Below are 18,189 nucleotides of genomic sequence, written 5' to 3'. Positions count from 1 at the left end.
GAGACTGATTGGACCTTCACTGTAACACTCAATATACATATGTCATCATATGCTTCATACTTTAACATTCTTAGAGTAGGCTGCTCAAAATGTTATAAGTTAAAGTTAAGACTTTTAGTTCATTCAAATTAAAATTCTAGTTGTGTATTATGAAGTTACAGACATTATGTTTGGTATTGATGTATATTATTTTTAAATAGTGGAGACTCACTGTTTGAGATCTACCAAAATGTTGATTAAAGGGGTCAGAGACTTTGCAATAATACTGCTGTAAACTTCTTCATATGGTGGGCCTTATTTTTCATAATATACTTCCTTTTCTTTTTTTTTTTACAGATGTGATAGCCTGACAAAACTAGTGACATACTACTGTAAATGACAAACAAGAAGAAACAGAAAACAAATAAAAAATAGATAGATAACAAAGGCAGTATGGTGACACAATCTACCTGATCCAAAAACTAGTTTGTGTTGGCTCAATCTTTTGAGATGATCATCCTGAATTACTGTGAGATAAACTGTCAGAAACGGACCGGTACAAGAGTTGTGATGCGAATTGTTGCATGTGTAAGACTTGTTGAAGCTGAATACTCTGTGATACCACCATGCAGGAAGAGTGGACAGAGGGATGGTTCTTCCCTTTGCTTATGCACAAACACTAAACATGTGAGGTTCTGTCGAGCATCAGTATCTGCAGTGTACCTACAACCTTACCTTTAGCATAACATTACTTAACAATATGAATACATCTATTTTCACAGATAGGTGTGAGTCTCATCACTGATGAAGGCCGAAGATGATTAAGATTAACCTGTAGTTTGTTATATTCTAGGGGTGTAAAACAGCTGTTTTGTATCTATATTATTTATATAAACCAAAATTCAAAAAGTGAACCTTTAATCCAACTTCAACACTTTATCGTAGATAATGTCTACAATACACTGAGCCATGTGTATGGACCCAACACAAAGCTTGAATACATCAGATAAAGGCTCTTCTAAGCTGGCCTGCTTTGTGACGTAATCAATGGGTTGCTGATGCATGGCCTAGTGCACAATTTCTTTACCTCCTTCCCTTCCTCTATAGGGGCTGTGTGTGAGTACAAACAGGTTGAGAGAAAGAGAAGGTTATCGGGAAGATATCGACATCGAGAGAAACCAGTTTAAGTGGTTGTGGCACCTGCAAACGATGCCCCCTGGGTGCCTCCATTTGAAGCTATTCTTGACTCGCTTGACTGAAAGAAGACCTCATGGTAAATCTGATTTCTATTTCTTACCTCTTTACCTTCTCACATGATTTTCATTTTAACGTAACTGCCTTTACGTCTCTCCGACTCACTAAATTCTCTCTTTTCACACACACTGACTCTCTAAATCCCTCTGTCAAGCTCTCTTGAATGTTTTGTTTTTGTCACTGTGCACCTACCTGTCCAGGCTCTCAGTCTTGTACAGAAATCTGCTGTATTCATCCAGCAGAGAGGCGTGTGTTTGTAGAATAATGATGTTGTAAACCACCACAGCGGTCAACATGATGATCATCTTCAGCTCATAGTTTATTCTCAGGAAAACCGAGCATGAGATGAGGCCCAGAATGCAACTGTAAATTAAATACTGGAAAAACAGAGGAAGAGAAGGACAGGTTGGTTGATTTGAAAGCTTCAGTGAGGAGAATGATAATGATAATGTTCAACTCCGCTTACAGGAAGGTAGAAATTGTTTCTTCCTGGGAAGGCGATTAGTTGTCCATTAGGGTAAACCAAAGTTTCATTGGATGAATTGTAAACAGGAACAGGAGATAACAAATTATCCTCCAAAAAGAACTGTAAAAAAAAAAAACAGGAAGTCAGCAGAAATTGACTGCAGAAAACAATCCAAACCATTCACATGCAAATTCTAAACACACTTTCTCTGTCTGCTTGGCCTACACGTCCGTGTTTGGGGAAGAAAACCCTAGTCTACAATGTAATTGCCGTAGGAAAATCGAGTCTCATTAGATAAGAGGGCAATAGTGACAACCATTCAATAATGTCCTTAAAAGTGAACCCTGCAGGGTAAACCAAGCAAAGACAAATTAATGTGGTCCCCCCCCCCAGAGCAAGTGACCCGCATCAGCTGCAAAACAAGATTATAATCTCTGAAATCGATTTGTGTGCAGGTTAAAACCAGGATCCTGACACCCTGCTTTATCACTCAACTTCACCACAAGCCTTGGGGTACTATTTCACCTTTAACCAAGCCTTTTTAATTTGATCCTTTTTTTCCCTCCACAGAAAAACAGAATCAACTTAAAAATTGATGGAGGAGAGCTGAGTGGAAAAAATGACAACTGTCATAAACTCAGTCTGTTATCACTTCATGCAAATACTGCACAGTAATGTATAGAAACCATCATCTTTGAAATGAGCTGAAGGATATATAAGGCTTGGTAAAAAACTAAAAACTCCATTCCAGCAGTTGCCTGAGTATTGAAATATGTGGTTTATTTGGGTCTTTTGAACAAAGGAAACCAAAAGCACAGAGATAAACATTTAATTAAAATGTTAGACAAAAGTTCTGCTGTAGCACTGTATCATTTTTTACCTATGTAGTAATAAATATTTAAGTTGTTTAATATAATATTATCTCAGCAACACACCAGTAACTATGAAAGTTTGTTGGATGTATATGACCTTAAAGTTCCTAGATCCTTTTCCTTAAAAACCACTAGTGGCCTTTCATTTTTCATGTGACTTCATGCTGCATTCCTACATTCAATACCAAGTAATATGATTGGCATCTAAACGGTCGTAGCTCTTCATTCCTTATGAAGCCTAATTGGTGTCCCTCCCATCCCGCACAACCTGCACATAAAAGCTTACCATGTTGAAGACGGCCATTATGAGTATTAGAGCTGTGGTCGTCATGGTGAGAGTGATGCGGGGCCATGGCTTGTTGGCAATAATGACTGATGACCTCAGCAGCCACATCCAAGAAGTGGAGGCGCTTTTACTGCAGTGCTGCAGGGACACACACACAAAGACACAGGAATATATTACTCCAAGTAGAACAACATGATTTAGATATTACAGGCTGCAGATAGGATCAAACACACAAAACACACGTGAAAAAGAATTATGGCAGGGACATGCATATTATGAGATACTTGCACAATAACAAATGAAGAATTTCTGTCGACTATTGAAAATTACTGTGAAATTGAAAGGGAAAGTACAACTGAAGCACCTATTACTGTTAAACTCCCAATAACCGCAGCTTCTGGAGTCATACAATAATGGAAAAGAGGTTTCCTATCAACTTAATGACGCATGCTGCAATATACTTCAAACTGCATGAAATAACAGCAGCACAAAAAGACCACTACAAGTGATTCAGTCATTGTGAAATGATGCAACCGTGACAGTTTATACAGCCACCACAAAGCATTCAGACTGCCATGTCAATTTTCTGACGTTTATTAAAACTAAGGGTTGTTGTCTAGGTGGCTTCAACCTCCTGCTTTACAATCAGGTCATTACTGAGCTGTTATTGTTAGCCAAGTACCCAATGTGTAATCATGCCCTTCATTTTAACACAGATATACTTGACAGTCAACACATAATGACTTTAAAATATTTATATTTTAAATTTGAATATAAAATGCGGGAATGATATCTCTCCAGGTTGCTGCGAATTCTGCCTCGGCCTGTTGCCAAAAGCCAAAATTGTTTGCTTGATTCACAGCAATCTCCGAGCAATTTCCGAGCATGTGGGCCTGAGTGGATGTGACATTTGAATAGCTCAGGGGTGCACATTACAATACAATAAATCAGGGCTGGCAGAATGTATCATGCACCAGCAGGATTATTGTTGAAATGTAGAGCCAGTGGGACACAATTTTGTTTTGAAAACATGTAATTAGTACACAATTTCACCTCTAGACCAGCACTTAATGGTATGCATGACTTGATGAAAAGGGTAGATTTAAAAGACATGGAAGAGAATCTGTCAGGGTGGAATATGTTATACAGTAACAGGATCAGCAGAATATGCAAGTCAGTTAATCAAATACCATGTTCAACCTTTCAAAGCAATCAAACCATCATTTGCATCCAACAGTGACAATGTTTCTTCAAGAAATGCTCCCAAAGTTGAATCTCTTGTTTTGAGACGGAAATAAAACAACTAGGCACAGTGAAGCATGTTGGGGTTTTGCAGTGAAACCTTAAAAATGAAACCTCCTGGGTGGTTAAAGTTATCCACTCTTTCAGAAGTCAAATATAACATTAGGAGATAAAAATATGTATAGCTATCATTTGTAATAAATACTTCTAATATTGAGGGATTAAGTGCATGAGGGACACTGTGACTGCCTTTGAAATGACACAGTCCTCATTTATGATTGTAATAAAGAATATCCTGATTCAAGTCCTACTGAATAATTCACTCATTCAATAAAATATTTATGCTGTTCATGAAAAGCTTGTTTTTCTGTCCTAAAACTCTTAATGGAGAAAAGGAATCTTTTCATTGTTCATGTCCCCGTGTGGCATGAGGAACTGAATGAAACTAAAATACAGTTTTTTATACTGTGCCGAGTGAATCATATACATTAGTGTTATGGATTCATGACCTCTGGGCTGATTCTGAATTATTAAACAGAAGCTGTAAAAGAAAGTTTGGGAAGACTGTCTGCGATATCTGGAGGAAGGGGACAATAACATGAAGTGAAGAAATGCCAAATGAAGCTGACAAAAGGCAGCAGGATGAGTGTCAACTTTAGCTTTCAAGTGTTGTGTTTTGTTTTTTGAGCCTGGGGAGCACAGTGCAGCAGAGAGGCAGACAGCCATGTTTCTATAATGTAAAAAAAAAAAAAAAACATTGGGGAGGATTGGTCGTACTTGCCTGCGGTTACAGAATTACACAGGACCTATAAAGTTTTAATAGTCATTACTTTTTTATCGCCCCCCAGCCCCATTTTCTTTTTTCTGTTCTTTCATTTAGTTTTACTAAACACGGAGTAACACAGACGAGAGCTGGAAGCCCTCCACTATCTTCAAGTGGCTTAATACAACTGCAGAGGCAATATCTGCAGACATGAAGAGGGTATTTAAAGGCAGTTAGAAATCTGTTTTTAAATTTCAGATAGCATAAACCACAAAATAAGTCGGCATTTTCTAAATATCTTAAAGGCAAACACATGACGTATGCTCTACGAGAGTCCTCTGCACATCACTACAACGATGAAAACCAGGAATGATCTAGTTTGACCTTCCATTGATAAATCTACACATGTCTTATAGTTGTCTCCAGAGGCATCCACTATAGCAGTGGTGTGCACAAGGCTTCACCTGTTTCCTGCACTCAGCTAGGATTAAAATGTATCACAGTGGCACTTGAGTTAATCAAAGGGGAAGTTAGAGTAACAACAAGGACACTAAATGAGCTGTAGAGCTGACCAGAGGGGCCCTTGGACCACTCATGTTCCTTTGGTAAGACATTAGGAAAAACATTAAGCACACAAGCACACATTAGGAGTTGAGCGTATCCACATGAAATACAGGCGGACTCATTAACTCACCAAGAAGTGTCCGATGAAGCAAATGAAGAGAATCAAGGACAGGATAAGAAAAGCCATTCCAAAGGATATTCCCAAGACAAATGTCCTAAAAATCACAAAGAAAATAAGTTATCATGTGTAGTTTACTTAGATTTTCATACCAATGGACTTTACACAAAATAACATGTAGTACATCTAAATTATTGTGTTATAAACTACATAACATCTCTAAAGCACAAGGATAAAAATGTGTCACAAACAGCCTTCTGTAAGTAAGTATTTTAGTCTTCGAAAAGTTTGAATTACAGCCCACGTACTTTGGAAGGACGAGAATCTGCACAATAAAAATGCAGAAGAAGATCAAACAGGCACAGGTGACGTAGTATTTGAAGGCCGGTAAAGTTGTTGCTCTGTACTGAAATGAGAGGGAAGAAGGTCAAGATTAAAAAGAAGGCCTTTTACAACTAACACTGAAGCTCCGCAGCTGGGCACTCAGACATCGCAAGACCCCCTTCAGTTTTGAAGAGCTCATGGTAATGTGAGGGAGCAGCAGTAATGAGAGCTTCTGTGATTGTCTTGTGTACCCCCTTTACTTACCTCTTTCTCCAAGGATTTGTTGTGAAAGAATAACGATATTCTTTGGATGTCCTCAGACTTGAGCCACTGTCTGGAAGCATTGAGACGGATATTAATACTTATTTGTAAAGACAAGATAAAAAAAAGGAGGATAAAGAAACTGTAAAAGGTTTAAAAGATTGTCTTAATACATAACATTGAAGGTTGTCCAATCAAGATAAAAATGGGTAGATATTCAGTTATATTTCCGCTACATTAAAAAGATACATTATGTTGTAATCTTCTCTGAGTTTAAAAATGACCCATACTTTTGTGCATTTATCCCATCAAAGGTCCTGATCATCCTCTCGTTGAGTTCCTCCTCAAAACGTTTCTTCTGAGACTTAGTCCTTTAATGTGTAACAAAGAAAAGAGACACAATATCTCTAAGGATTATATAGTATTAGTCACCCACATCCCAGCTTTGAGCAGAAGTCTAGTCTTATTAAACATCTTGTTGTCTGTCTCTGTACTGTTAAGAGACGAGTATTATCCTGCCAAAGGAAAATCGTGCTGGAGCTGAAAAATGAGCAGCTTGCCTTTCCGATCTCCTCTGGAAGTGATACTGCCCCATTGGCACGTCCTACACACAGAGTAAAGAGGAAAGAGGCGGGTTACGAGGTCGATCTGAGCTTCCCCATTCACAACATATGTTTAGAATAAAATCACACACAGCAGTGCTGATCTTCCCGTTCTCGTTAGTCATGCTGTCTCTGTGGTGCAGGTTGGCGAAGGGCTTGGCTGCTCCCCAGGACTCCAAGTAGCGGGTCATCCTGACTGATGCTCTCATCTTTGCTCCGTATAGTGTGGGTCTGGGTCTGTAATGATGCTGTGGGCTCCAACGCTCCACCTGGGAAAAAACAAGGAAGTTGTGCAACTTTTCTTTTTGACATTTTATTTTATTTAAGTATTCTTTTACTTTGTGTGACTGACAACACCTTTGGGTTGATGACAAGATAAGTGATCACTCCATGTTCTTTCAGGTAAGGGTCTCTCTCTTGTCCTTCCCCATCTTCCACCTTATAGGAACCATTCAGATGCTCCAGTGTCACTGAGGTGATGTGAACTCTCCTGTCAACAAAAAGATATGAAAAATAGAAATGCATCAGGGTATCCTTCTGGTATCTTTAAGAAAAGATACAGAGTAACAAGAGACAAATTGATGGAGACTCAAGGTATCACAAAAAAATGTTTTGACAATGTTTTGTAACCTCGTGCAAACGTGCTGTTGCTTTACTTCCAGTTAACTCACCCAGGTACACCTCCTGCCTCCATGTGATTGGCCAGCGTTACATCATGTGACCAAACGTCATACTGCCATTTTTGGAGTCCAATCACACCACACAGGACGTTCCCAGAATGCACACCCACACGCATGTTGATGTCGACCCCTGTCGCATCTCGAACTTTCCTGTCAAACACCAAAAGAAAACCCTTGTAATGTGAAGAAAGAAGAAAAATCATTACCCTAACTGTATGTCTCGTTAGAAAAGAGAGGAAATGCATGTTTGCTGATGCGGAATGCAGACAACTAAAACACTAGAGAGAAGAAAAAAAAATCACAGGAAAAACAATTGCTGAACCTGATATTCAGTATCAAATATTCCACAGCTCAACTTTATGATTGAAGGTCTTTATCTCCTTTAATTGTTTATCAGCCTCCTCCTTTTTTCTGCTCCCACTGATGTGTAAAGTTGAGATAAGACCTCACACTCAACACCTCACATTTGATGAAGCTTAATTGGCAATCAAAAGTTAATGGGACCTGAGTTGATGCTTAGCGAGTACTTGTCATCATTAAGATGAGGGGTGCTTCAGTCGGAGAGCTCTGTGTTTAAAGGCATACCTGAACAACCTTTGAAAAAGCAGGTATTCAAAAACAGTCCTTAAAAGTTCTAGGAGTTTAATGAGACTCTTCCAAGTCTTCAGGATTAAACTAAGTTAACACAAACAAAAAGTAGCATGAAGTAATTTGTCGCTTTATTTAAGTGAATTTAATCTCAGGACAGATCATGTGATATGTTTGATATGAACACATGTTAAACTACATTAGCACTTCAAAAACTTGGAGCAGTTTTTAGGACTATTTGTGACATACTTTAAAGTGACAGAGAAGTTAGCTATTCAGAATTGAGACCATCATTTATCAGCAGCCCCATCATTCAACTGGTACTTACTTGATGGCTTCACACATGTCCAGCCCCATTTTCACACAGTTCTTTGCATGGTTGGGCAGAGACTCCGGCAGACCGGACACACAGTAGTAACAGTCACCGAGGATTTTGATCCGCATACATTCATTTTCCTACGAATAGAAAGTTGAAACAGACTCAGACACAGAGGGTCGAACAGAGGTCTTTTTGATGGACAGTTTGTGAGGCTCTTTGATATTATCACATTATTACTCTTCATACAAAAATCTAACTTGTTCTTTATATTCAGCATGCCTCATAGCTACAATTTCTTTTACTCTGTTATTCTCACGCTCTTTATTTCCTTTGATCTGTTTTACGGTGTATGATTAAACTGATTCAGACACACTATGTACAGCTCAAGGTTAAGATAGCTGAAAGAAAAACATTTTTTGTTAAGAAATAAGCAGCGAACACTGGATTAAATCTGCATTGTCAATTTCTCAGTGCAGCATCACAATAATCTATGAGCAATTATTTGCAGGAATTCAATAAATGCCTCACGAAGCAACAAACAGTGACCATAAAGGCAGTAGCTCAGTCTGTAGGGACTTGGGTTGGGAACCGGAGGGTCGCTGGTTCAAGTCCCTGTGCGGACCAAATATGGAAGTTGGTCTGGTAGCTGGAGAGGTGCCAGGTGCCCTTGAGCAAGACACCAAACCCCCTCCCCACCACCAGCTCAGGAGCGCCCACTGTGGGCAGCTCCGTCACTCTGACATCTCTCCATTAGTGCATGTCCATAGGATCCTGTTTCTGCTGTGTGTATTTTCAGTGTTGCATGATAAACAGAGTGTAAAAACTGAAATCTCCCCTTGCGGGGATCAATAAAAGTAAATCTTAATCTTAAATAAAAGTAGCATCATCAAAAGCATGTTTTTTATGATCATATATCATGTTTTTTTTTCTTTTTTGTACAGCCTCTGATAGAAAAAGCACAGTTATCACTTGTTACAGAGTCGAGTAATGAATCGTTTACCTTGGCAATTTGATCAAATTTGCCAAACAGCTCATTCAGCATGTGCACCAGCTCCCCAGGTGAGCAGTCACTGGCCAGCCGTGTGAATCCCACAATGTCTGCATACAGTATACTAGAGAGAGGACACATATAAATTAATCAATGTGATGAAATACAGTGGGTTTGAAAAGCTAAGTTATAAGCAACTGTGTTCTTCAAAACCATTCACATAAACTAAGGCAGCGTTATGTGTTCATATTTGAATAAAGGCACATATACGTTATCCGTCACTGTCATATATGCTTTACAAGTACAATACAGTACTGCTTTGTAGTATTGATGGTTTATAAAAATAAAGAATACTTGCCTGACGTTAGTGTGTCTCTGGACATAGAGGTTGTGAAAATTGTTTGTGTTCTCCATCTGGCCGAAGTTTGGACCCTTCAGTCTCTGGATGATCTCCGCTTTCATCACCCGAGCAATATGAGCCGGCAGCAGAGACAGCAGGAGACGCTCCTAATGGCATTATAGACAGAAGACATTAAGCAGGCAGATTCAGGGTTATCAAAGAAAACAAACAGGGTATTACATTTTAAAGCAATTTAGATCAAAGAATAAATAGGTAAAGGATTCTTATGGGAAAACATCTCATTTCAGACGGCACCCATGAGTTAGTTTAATAGCTCCGACTGTGTTCTCAACAAATAGCCCAAAAGTTTCGATGAGCATATCTCAGTCACATGACCCAAGATTTGGAGTGATATGAAGTACTGCTGTTGCAAAAAAAGGCAAAGCTTTATTGATAAAGACAAACTTCGGGCACCAATGTTTTGAAAATTATGTTATTAAAGTGAAAGTTTGTTTTTTCAGCAAACTTTTCATTTCAAAATTTAGTTTGAAACATTTAACTCTGCTGACAGAGTGAACGCTTCAAGTACAAAGTCATGGTTAATTGGACACTACATTGTGTGAGGTTGACTTTCTGCTCCTCAAAGTAAACGTATTACACTGCTCATTATTTCATTGGCAGCCAGCAGAACACAGATCCTTTTCACAACACAATTTAGAAATCCTTAACTTTCAGTCAGTTTTTTCTCTGAGGCTGCTGTAGGTTTTATTCAACCAGTTCAGTAATGAGCAAATATAATTCCTCTTGTGGTTATGAGACGTTCAGGACAAGAGGAAGCACTTAATTAAACCAATGTCACCCTGAACTTGACAGGTTTTGCACCATTGATTATGAACCCTTAGCTCTGCTCAGAGAGTTGTACATAAGTGGAGGTCTGTTGAGGATGCTAACACTGGCAGAGATCTGAGTTTATGATGAATCCACATAGTCCCCCTTGGACTACTCATACTGAAAATGTATCCACTCACTGTACTGCAGAGCACTCTGGATAAAAGCATGCACCAAACAACATACATTATGAGCGCCTTAGAGGAATGTTTCTCTGCACAGTTACTACCATCTGTCGCCACCGCAGCAGTACTCCGGGGCTGCTGCGAGATGCTCAACCTGAGGCAATATCAGCTCCACTCATGACAGTTCTAACAACACAAGCAGAATTCACCCATAGGGATAACCAGCCCCACCCAAAGCCTGGTTGTTCACAACAACAGCTGGTTTCACCCCCCTCATCTGACTACATAACTTGCCACGGACTACAACGCAGCTGTATTCAGAAGCTAGCTGGGGCCAAGATTTATGCAACATATATATATTTTTTAATCGAGTTAATCGAGTTCTACTGTGTCCCCTTCAGCGCATTACGTAAGCTTCCTTTCTGTCCCTTTTTGATGCTGCAGAAACTGTAAATAACAACAACACTGCGCTTTTGAAAACAAACCCCCAGACAGCTCAGTTGAAAAGTAAAAAGTATGACGCTCTTGTGTCAAATGGAATAAAAACATTATCAGAGTACTTCAAGTTTGATCAAGCTACCACATCCGGGCTTTACTGGTTGAACTAATCAGTCCTGTGGATTAACATCATTGAGGTATTAAACTCTAGCGCTTGCTAAGCGGGTTGCAACTGACCGAGGCTGGTGAATATTGTGGATGACTCAGGTCTATAAGGAAAAAGAGAACGCAACTAAACTGAAAAATTAAAATAATGTTGCATTGTTGCAAGACCTTGGGTATCTTTGGACATCAGTGAATCATTTTGTACATGTTCTCCTGCATATTTTCTCACGTGTAACAGAATTGTGAAAAAACACTATGTGCCACAGAATAAGCACTTTAATGCTGTCTCCTACCTCTAAGTGATGGTTTAAAACCACACTGGTGTAGCAGTGCAGCACTTATTCAAATAAATCTAAAAGTCAAGTTCATGAAGAACATTTCTTTGCATTCATTTGATTCCTAGATGAAGAAGCTGGTAAGAATTGCCTTACATTGTTAAAAAGGACTACAAATCTGGAATTTATTATTTAAATGATGAATCATTTGACACTCCTATTTTGTATCGATTAAACTTGCTCATGTAAATAGATGTAGTTCCTTGAAACAACAAAATATGACTTTCTTTGTGTTTCTTAATTGTTCTCAGTCATGTAAAATGAGGCCCCCAGTATTATCACTGTTTATTTTATCTCTATTATCTGAGATATTATATGAGTCCAAAAGCACTATTAAGAATGCTGTTTGATCCCCTCATGTTTAGCAATGTAATCCTGAAAGCCTGAAGCTGTATCAAAGCCCAATCACTTTCATTAAGATTACAGTGCTAGGAAAAAAACATGTGAAAAATACCACTGTAAAGTTATACAGATGGACTTTCAAAGCTTAGATACTAGAAAGACTAATGATCAACTCAATAACAAACTAATGAAAAAAAATAACATTACAGCATTTATATCAACTGCACAGACTTCTGACAGCAGTCACAGGGTAAAGAGCGTTTACTGCAGAGGATTTAGCACATGCAGGATGCTCCAGGGACTCATCACACTTACTGAGGTCATTAACAGTTACCACATTCTGTAAAACCAAACTCAGGACATGAATCCTCTGTGGACTCTTTCCTTCCTGATCCAGAAACACCAACCACTGACAGCCATGTGTGAACATATTCCACTAACTCATTTCAGTGATCAATGAGAAATGTGTGCAAAGAGAACACAGTGACATATATAAGACAAAGAAAAAAAAGAAAAGAAAACTTGTGAATCATCATCAGTTGTTTTTCTCAGGATTAATTATTAGTCCTTAAATCCTGGGTGTGCCATTATGTTGGTCTCCTAACTTCATAATAATCATCATCACTATTCCCTCCACACTCGCCCCAAATGTTTACAAAATCCAATCCTCATTTGTACACAAATTGACTCCCATCATTATTATAAGCAACATCATCATTTCCACCAACAAACTCACTCCACGTACTCGATCACTGCCTGTCTGTCTGACTTTCTCTGTCTCAATGGTCATTAAGACGTATTTACCACTTTACCTGCTGTCTCTTCTCAAACTCCAGTTTAATCGGGGACTTGATGCAGTTGCAGGTGTCGTGATAAGTTTGTTTCAGGGCCAACTCCATGAGGTGCTTGTGGTACGCCCCCGCCATGTTGCCACACATGAAGATGATGATATTCGCCAAAATCTGTAAAGGAAGAAGACAGAAAAAAGTGGGGTTTGTAAGATTCATGCATAATACTGATATGACTGCACGATGGTACGTTGAAGCTGTTCCCGAGGAGGCGTAATATCCGCCTCAGCTACATCTCATATGTTGACCAAAAGTGAGGTTGAGAGAGCATTTTCAATATGGCAACCGCCATTGATGGGCTTCCAAATCCCCCTTCAGTAACCAATGGGTTACGTCACTGAGAATATGTAACCCTATGTAACAGTCGATACATTATACATAGAACAAGATTAGGACATGCCTTCACCTTAAAGTGCACAACATCCATTCATCAACAGTAACATTAAGAAACACACTTAAGAAACAATCTGGCACTATATGAAGAACATTGCACACTTACAGTAGTAGATGCGAACCAGACGAAGATAGAAGATCATGCCCCAGTAGAAGAATATAACACCAAATTCATTTTCTAGTCAGATATATAATGGATAGCTTACAATTTTTGCATTTAAAAGAAGCCCGAACAAATGGGTGCCAAAATAATATATGAATAAAACAAAATATGTTGATGTGTTTCTTTTTATACACGTAAAAAAAAAGCTGTATCAACATCTCCAGTGGCCAGTTTAAAGACACCTTAAAGGTTCTATATGTAACTTTTTACATGTATAAATCGTTTTTTATTGCCCATTAATAAGCGATAGGTTAACTGATGTGAAGAAGTAGATGTTCACTGTCTATCTGTGTTGCCTGTATACAATTTTTCCCCAGGTCGTATTTTACGTGAAAGCTCCAGGAAGTGACATTTTAAGCACGTTCTCAACGTCCTCCTCACTCCGCTCCGCTTACAGAGATCAACAGTACAAACTCATCACACACTCCTGCTCTCAGCCAGTGCCTGCAGAGATTGTCGTTTGTAGGATGGAGAATGAATGCAGACACACAGACTCCTTCACAGACTGTCAAATGTGTATGACCACTTACCTCCTCTGTAAACATTATGCCCGTACATATCCAGTGTTTCACGGCCGATGATGATGCTCGTTCGTGTGTTTGTATGTACGAGTACGTATGACGAGTATGCGACGGGGAGCAAGCAACAGCTTACTGGTGCAGTTCACCTAACGGCCATGCGGTATCACTACAAACACAGTATTTTTGAATGTTACATATAGCCCCTTTAACCCTCCGGAAAAAAAAGACCAGAGTCTAATGTAAATGAATTCTTCTTATGAAAACAGTAAGAAGCTAAAGCTATCGTATATCTGGTCAAGGTGATTGTACCCAGGTTTTACGTAAAATTTAAAGCATGTTAATTCCACCAAATTTTCACTTAAACTGCTTCTCATTGCAATCAAGTGTCTGCAGAAATGTCAAAATCAAGCCACCAGAGGAAAAGTGCCATTCATACAATCCCAGCTTTATTCATTTTCTTGTGAATGAGAACATTAAAAGGAAACAGTTTAAACAAGCAGATGGTGCCAGTCATAAAAAAACAGTACATTAGAGTGGAGAAACAAGGAACTCAGATGTGTGTGAACTACAAAACTGCCCCTGCTTTGCTGTTTACTGCCTAAAACTAGCGTACTGTATTTCCTACATCAGCCTTATCGTGGCTTCATCAACCATTCCACTACCCCGCTGGATATGTGGGGGAAAAAAACAGTGAGAAATGAAGGGTATACAAACCCAGAGCTCACATTTTGTCAGCAACTCTCTTCTGATCTTTCAGAAGTAAGGTCTTTTTACCTGCTTTTTGTAATGTTAACAGACAAAGAGTAAGGTATTTTACCTGCTTCTTGTAAAGCGTCTCGAGATAACACTTGTTATGAGTTGACGCTATACAAATAAAAGTTGATTGATTGATTGATTGATGAAATAGATCTTCCCTTGAGTTGTGTTTCAGTGCAAACAAGGAGACCTGCTTGTTTGTTAATGAGTGTAATTAAGACAAACACTACATCCCACTACAGGCTCTATTTGACTGCAGCATGGCTTAAGTGATGGAGCTCCTATTTATCATGGATCCCCCCAGTGTAAGGATCACTTGTGATATGGACAATGTCATATGCTCAGAATAATAATCGATTATATTGATTTTAAATGTGTACTTTTGGTATCCATCCATCCACAGCAAATTCCATTCTGGGTCACCAGGGCTGAAAGCCAATCACTGCTGCCATTCTGAGAGAGACGGGGTTAACCCTGGATAGGCTGACAGTCAATCACAGAGCCAACACATAGAGCCCAAACAAAGAGCCACCTTCACTCAATTTGACAGTCACTAGTTGAATTAACGAGCAAGTCTTTGGAGTGTGGGAGGAAGCTGACACGTACCCGACAGGAACTCGCATGTACACAGTGAGCAATGGCAAACTCTACACAGAATGGTCCCAGTTCAGACAGGAAACAGACCACCAACCGTCTTCATCTAGTGCTAACCACAACACTGTTGGCAGCCTACACCTTTGGTAACAAAGGCTAAATCAGTTCAGCAAACGAATATGTAAAGCTTATGATTGAAATCTGATGCTCATAAGAGTCCTCCATATTAACAAAAAAATAAAACAAACTTAAACTTGTAAAAAATATCTTAATCATAAATAAAAAATAGAAATTTAAGAATGATTTCTAGTCCAGTTTTCTTTTTTAGCATTTACTTCCTAACAAATTACGTGTTAGTGCACCCTGTTTTAGAAATATAACAGCTCTGTCTGCCAAAGCAAAACTGAGCCTGACATGTGCTTAATCAAAACTCCAATGAGGGAGATCCCTCGTTTAGATACTGATTACTTCAATGTTTATTAAACATCCCCCTAAGGCAAAACTTAAAATGTTCTGCCCCATTAGTTTTAACAATCTCGAACATGAGCGGCTGGGTCTACAGCCTCACGGAGCCACAGGTATCACGATATACGTCCAGTCTTTTATACAGTATATCAACAGATAGAAAGAATCAATGGCATCATGGCTGATGTGATGCATACATAAAGTCATGCTGTATTGTTTGTCATAAGAGATGAACAGAAAAAGCCGACACCCAGAGACGATCATTAAAGGACACCGATTGTGTTTCCTTTGTATGTGTGCGCCTTTTGTAAACTGTCCCCTCGATGCAGTCAATATCACACCATGACAGAAGATTATAAAAACAACATGCTTTATTTTCACTCAAATGTCATGCTTCCCTCATAGCAGCGCAGCACATCACTCAATTAGAGGAACTATTTTGACAGGACAGGTGAATGTAAATAACCCCAGGAACACTACTATCCTTGAGCTCAATACTCTGAATTTAAAGCAAATGGAAAACGTAATGGTATCCTCAGTCTTATAAAAGGAATCATTCCTCCCTCTACTTTACACTTTTTCATCCACAGTCCCATTTCCACTCACTTATTCTGGCCTGCCTTGTCTCATTCTCAAAAATGGACCTTTCACTTGCAGTCTCAGTCTTTCTTTCCAGCATAATGGTGACCTTATTATCACAAAGTCAATGTGCTCTCTCGCTCTCCTTCTGGTGTAAATAGGCCCATAAGATTTATATTTTTGCAAGAAGAAAATAATAAGACTGTGACATTTTGCTCAAAGACTAAACATTGTGTCTTTGTCAAAAATCTGACAGACCACAAAACAAAGTACAAAACCGTGAAAAGTTAGCTTAATGTTAATGGACACCTTTCAGATGACTGGCAGTAGCAACCGGAATAGATGCAATTACAAAGAAAAAGAAAAACTGCCATCAGGTCTGTGTCTCCCTAATATTTTCACTTTAGCATTCATAAGGGGCAGAAGACATGGGAACGAGAGGCTGTTTATGCATCTAAAATAAAAATAGTGTCTTAATATCCACTGAATTCATTAAGAAATCTCCTTTTTTCCCCCCATATGTATCACATTAATAAGCCTGGTTTGCATCCTGAATGTGTATTTTGACAGTCTGACAGAACAGTCTGAATCTCATGCTACAGAAAAGTGTTCAGAGAGGGATTAGACAAGTACACAATGACTGAAAGCAAGCACAAGAAGGTTTACCAGCGCTTTTGTTAGCTGCTTTATAGAGAGGGTTTCAGCAGCCCCTAAACTGTATGCAATATTTCCATTTAAATACCTCTGAATCATCACACAATGTATTGAAAACCCATTCAGCAACCTATTCGTTCCCTTTGTGAGTCTCTTAGTTGAGGATTTGATGAAGTACAGACTTGTTTTATTTGTGGCTTATGAGGGGGAGGCAAAGAGTCTTACACTGGGTAGATTAACAGGTTACTCATTGGTTTAAGGAATTTAAATCACTTACATTTGAGTGTCTGCTTCTTGGGAAGATTTTTGTACTTTCAGTGATTGTGCTCGACTCCATTGTGAAAAGATGAATGGTTGTGTTTCAGTTTAGAGTTTCTTTTTTAAAGGCAGCACAAGCTAGAGGCAGATAGTTTTTCACTTCGATATGTTGGTTATCAAATTAAAAAAAAACAATTGCTGTAAAATACACGTTATTTTGCTAACCTGCTCGTCAGTTCGACCTGGGTGTCTCTCTATTAGCTGACATCTGTTAGACAAGACACTGACAGCAATCCAGGCCATCTCAAAGGTCAGCTGTGTAGGCCGTCGAGCTGTGTGAATCATCCATACCTCACTACTGCCCAATTACAGATAACAGTGAGGTTCAGGTGAGGATTGCCTCTAAAGGGCTCTGAGCCCTTCTGGTGAATTCTGGGATTATCTGAATCAAAGAGCTGAGCCCTATGCAGGCTATTATATATGGTTTTTATACTAGCATGGGTGGAGGGAGATATCCATCTAAGGTCAGTGTGAAGGGGAATATTGTTTTAATGACCTGTTGAAAAGGATATCGAGCAGATGTGCTTTCATTATCCGTCCAACTGAAAAGAGGACTGATACCTTTCATTACAACCTCTTACAGAAGAGACACTGTGCGCTGCCATGAAACAAACCTTGTGTTTATTTATAAAGATGTTTAGCAAGGAATCTTAGATTCTATATGGCATATGAAGAAATGACATGGTCGTTTAACTTCAAACTACATTTTTTTTTAAAAACAAACTAAAACCAGAAAGCTATTAAAGTTTAATTTAAAACTGCAAAGGTAAAAGCCTTCATTTGGATTCAAATGATGCCCTACTTCCTCTCAAACAAGTACCACATTTAATATGCAACAGCTGCTACCACAGAGAGTCTGTGAGGGGGAAAAAACAGATCAACTTTAAATAGTGGGTCTTGTGATGAATTATTGATCATTTAACACTCAACAATTAATAAAGAATGCAAGTTGAAATTAT

The 18,189-nt window shown here is 38.9% G+C and overlaps 1 protein-coding gene across 1 annotated transcript in view; it reads right to left on the bottom strand.

Moving 5' to 3' along the window:
- adcy2a (adenylate cyclase 2a) overlaps positions 1-18,189 on the bottom strand; it is a 57,545-nt gene that overhangs the window by 11,628 nt on the left and 27,728 nt on the right. Inside the window, exons 4-18 of the mRNA XM_061051001.1 lie at positions 12,752-12,901; positions 9,665-9,813; positions 9,319-9,430; positions 8,328-8,455; positions 7,403-7,561; positions 7,089-7,221; positions 6,824-7,000; positions 6,690-6,733; positions 6,420-6,500; positions 6,133-6,202; positions 5,853-5,950; positions 5,557-5,641; positions 2,858-2,995; positions 1,700-1,819; positions 1,426-1,610 (exon numbers count right to left, since the gene is read on the bottom strand). Coding sequence (XP_060906984.1) covers positions 1,426-1,610; positions 1,700-1,819; positions 2,858-2,995; positions 5,557-5,641; positions 5,853-5,950; positions 6,133-6,202; positions 6,420-6,500; positions 6,690-6,733; positions 6,824-7,000; positions 7,089-7,221; positions 7,403-7,561; positions 8,328-8,455; positions 9,319-9,430; positions 9,665-9,813; positions 12,752-12,901 — 1,829 coding nt within the window. The remainder of the gene's footprint in view (positions 1-1,425; positions 1,611-1,699; positions 1,820-2,857; positions 2,996-5,556; positions 5,642-5,852; positions 5,951-6,132; positions 6,203-6,419; positions 6,501-6,689; positions 6,734-6,823; positions 7,001-7,088; positions 7,222-7,402; positions 7,562-8,327; positions 8,456-9,318; positions 9,431-9,664; positions 9,814-12,751; positions 12,902-18,189) is intronic.

This window comes from Labrus mixtus, chromosome 11, assembly GCF_963584025.1.
Source record: "Labrus mixtus chromosome 11, fLabMix1.1, whole genome shotgun sequence".
Lineage (NCBI taxonomy): Eukaryota > Metazoa > Chordata > Actinopteri > Labriformes > Labridae > Labrus > Labrus mixtus.
The sequence above is the reverse complement of the archived record's forward strand: the minus strand, read 5'-3'. Positions and strand labels throughout refer to the sequence as shown.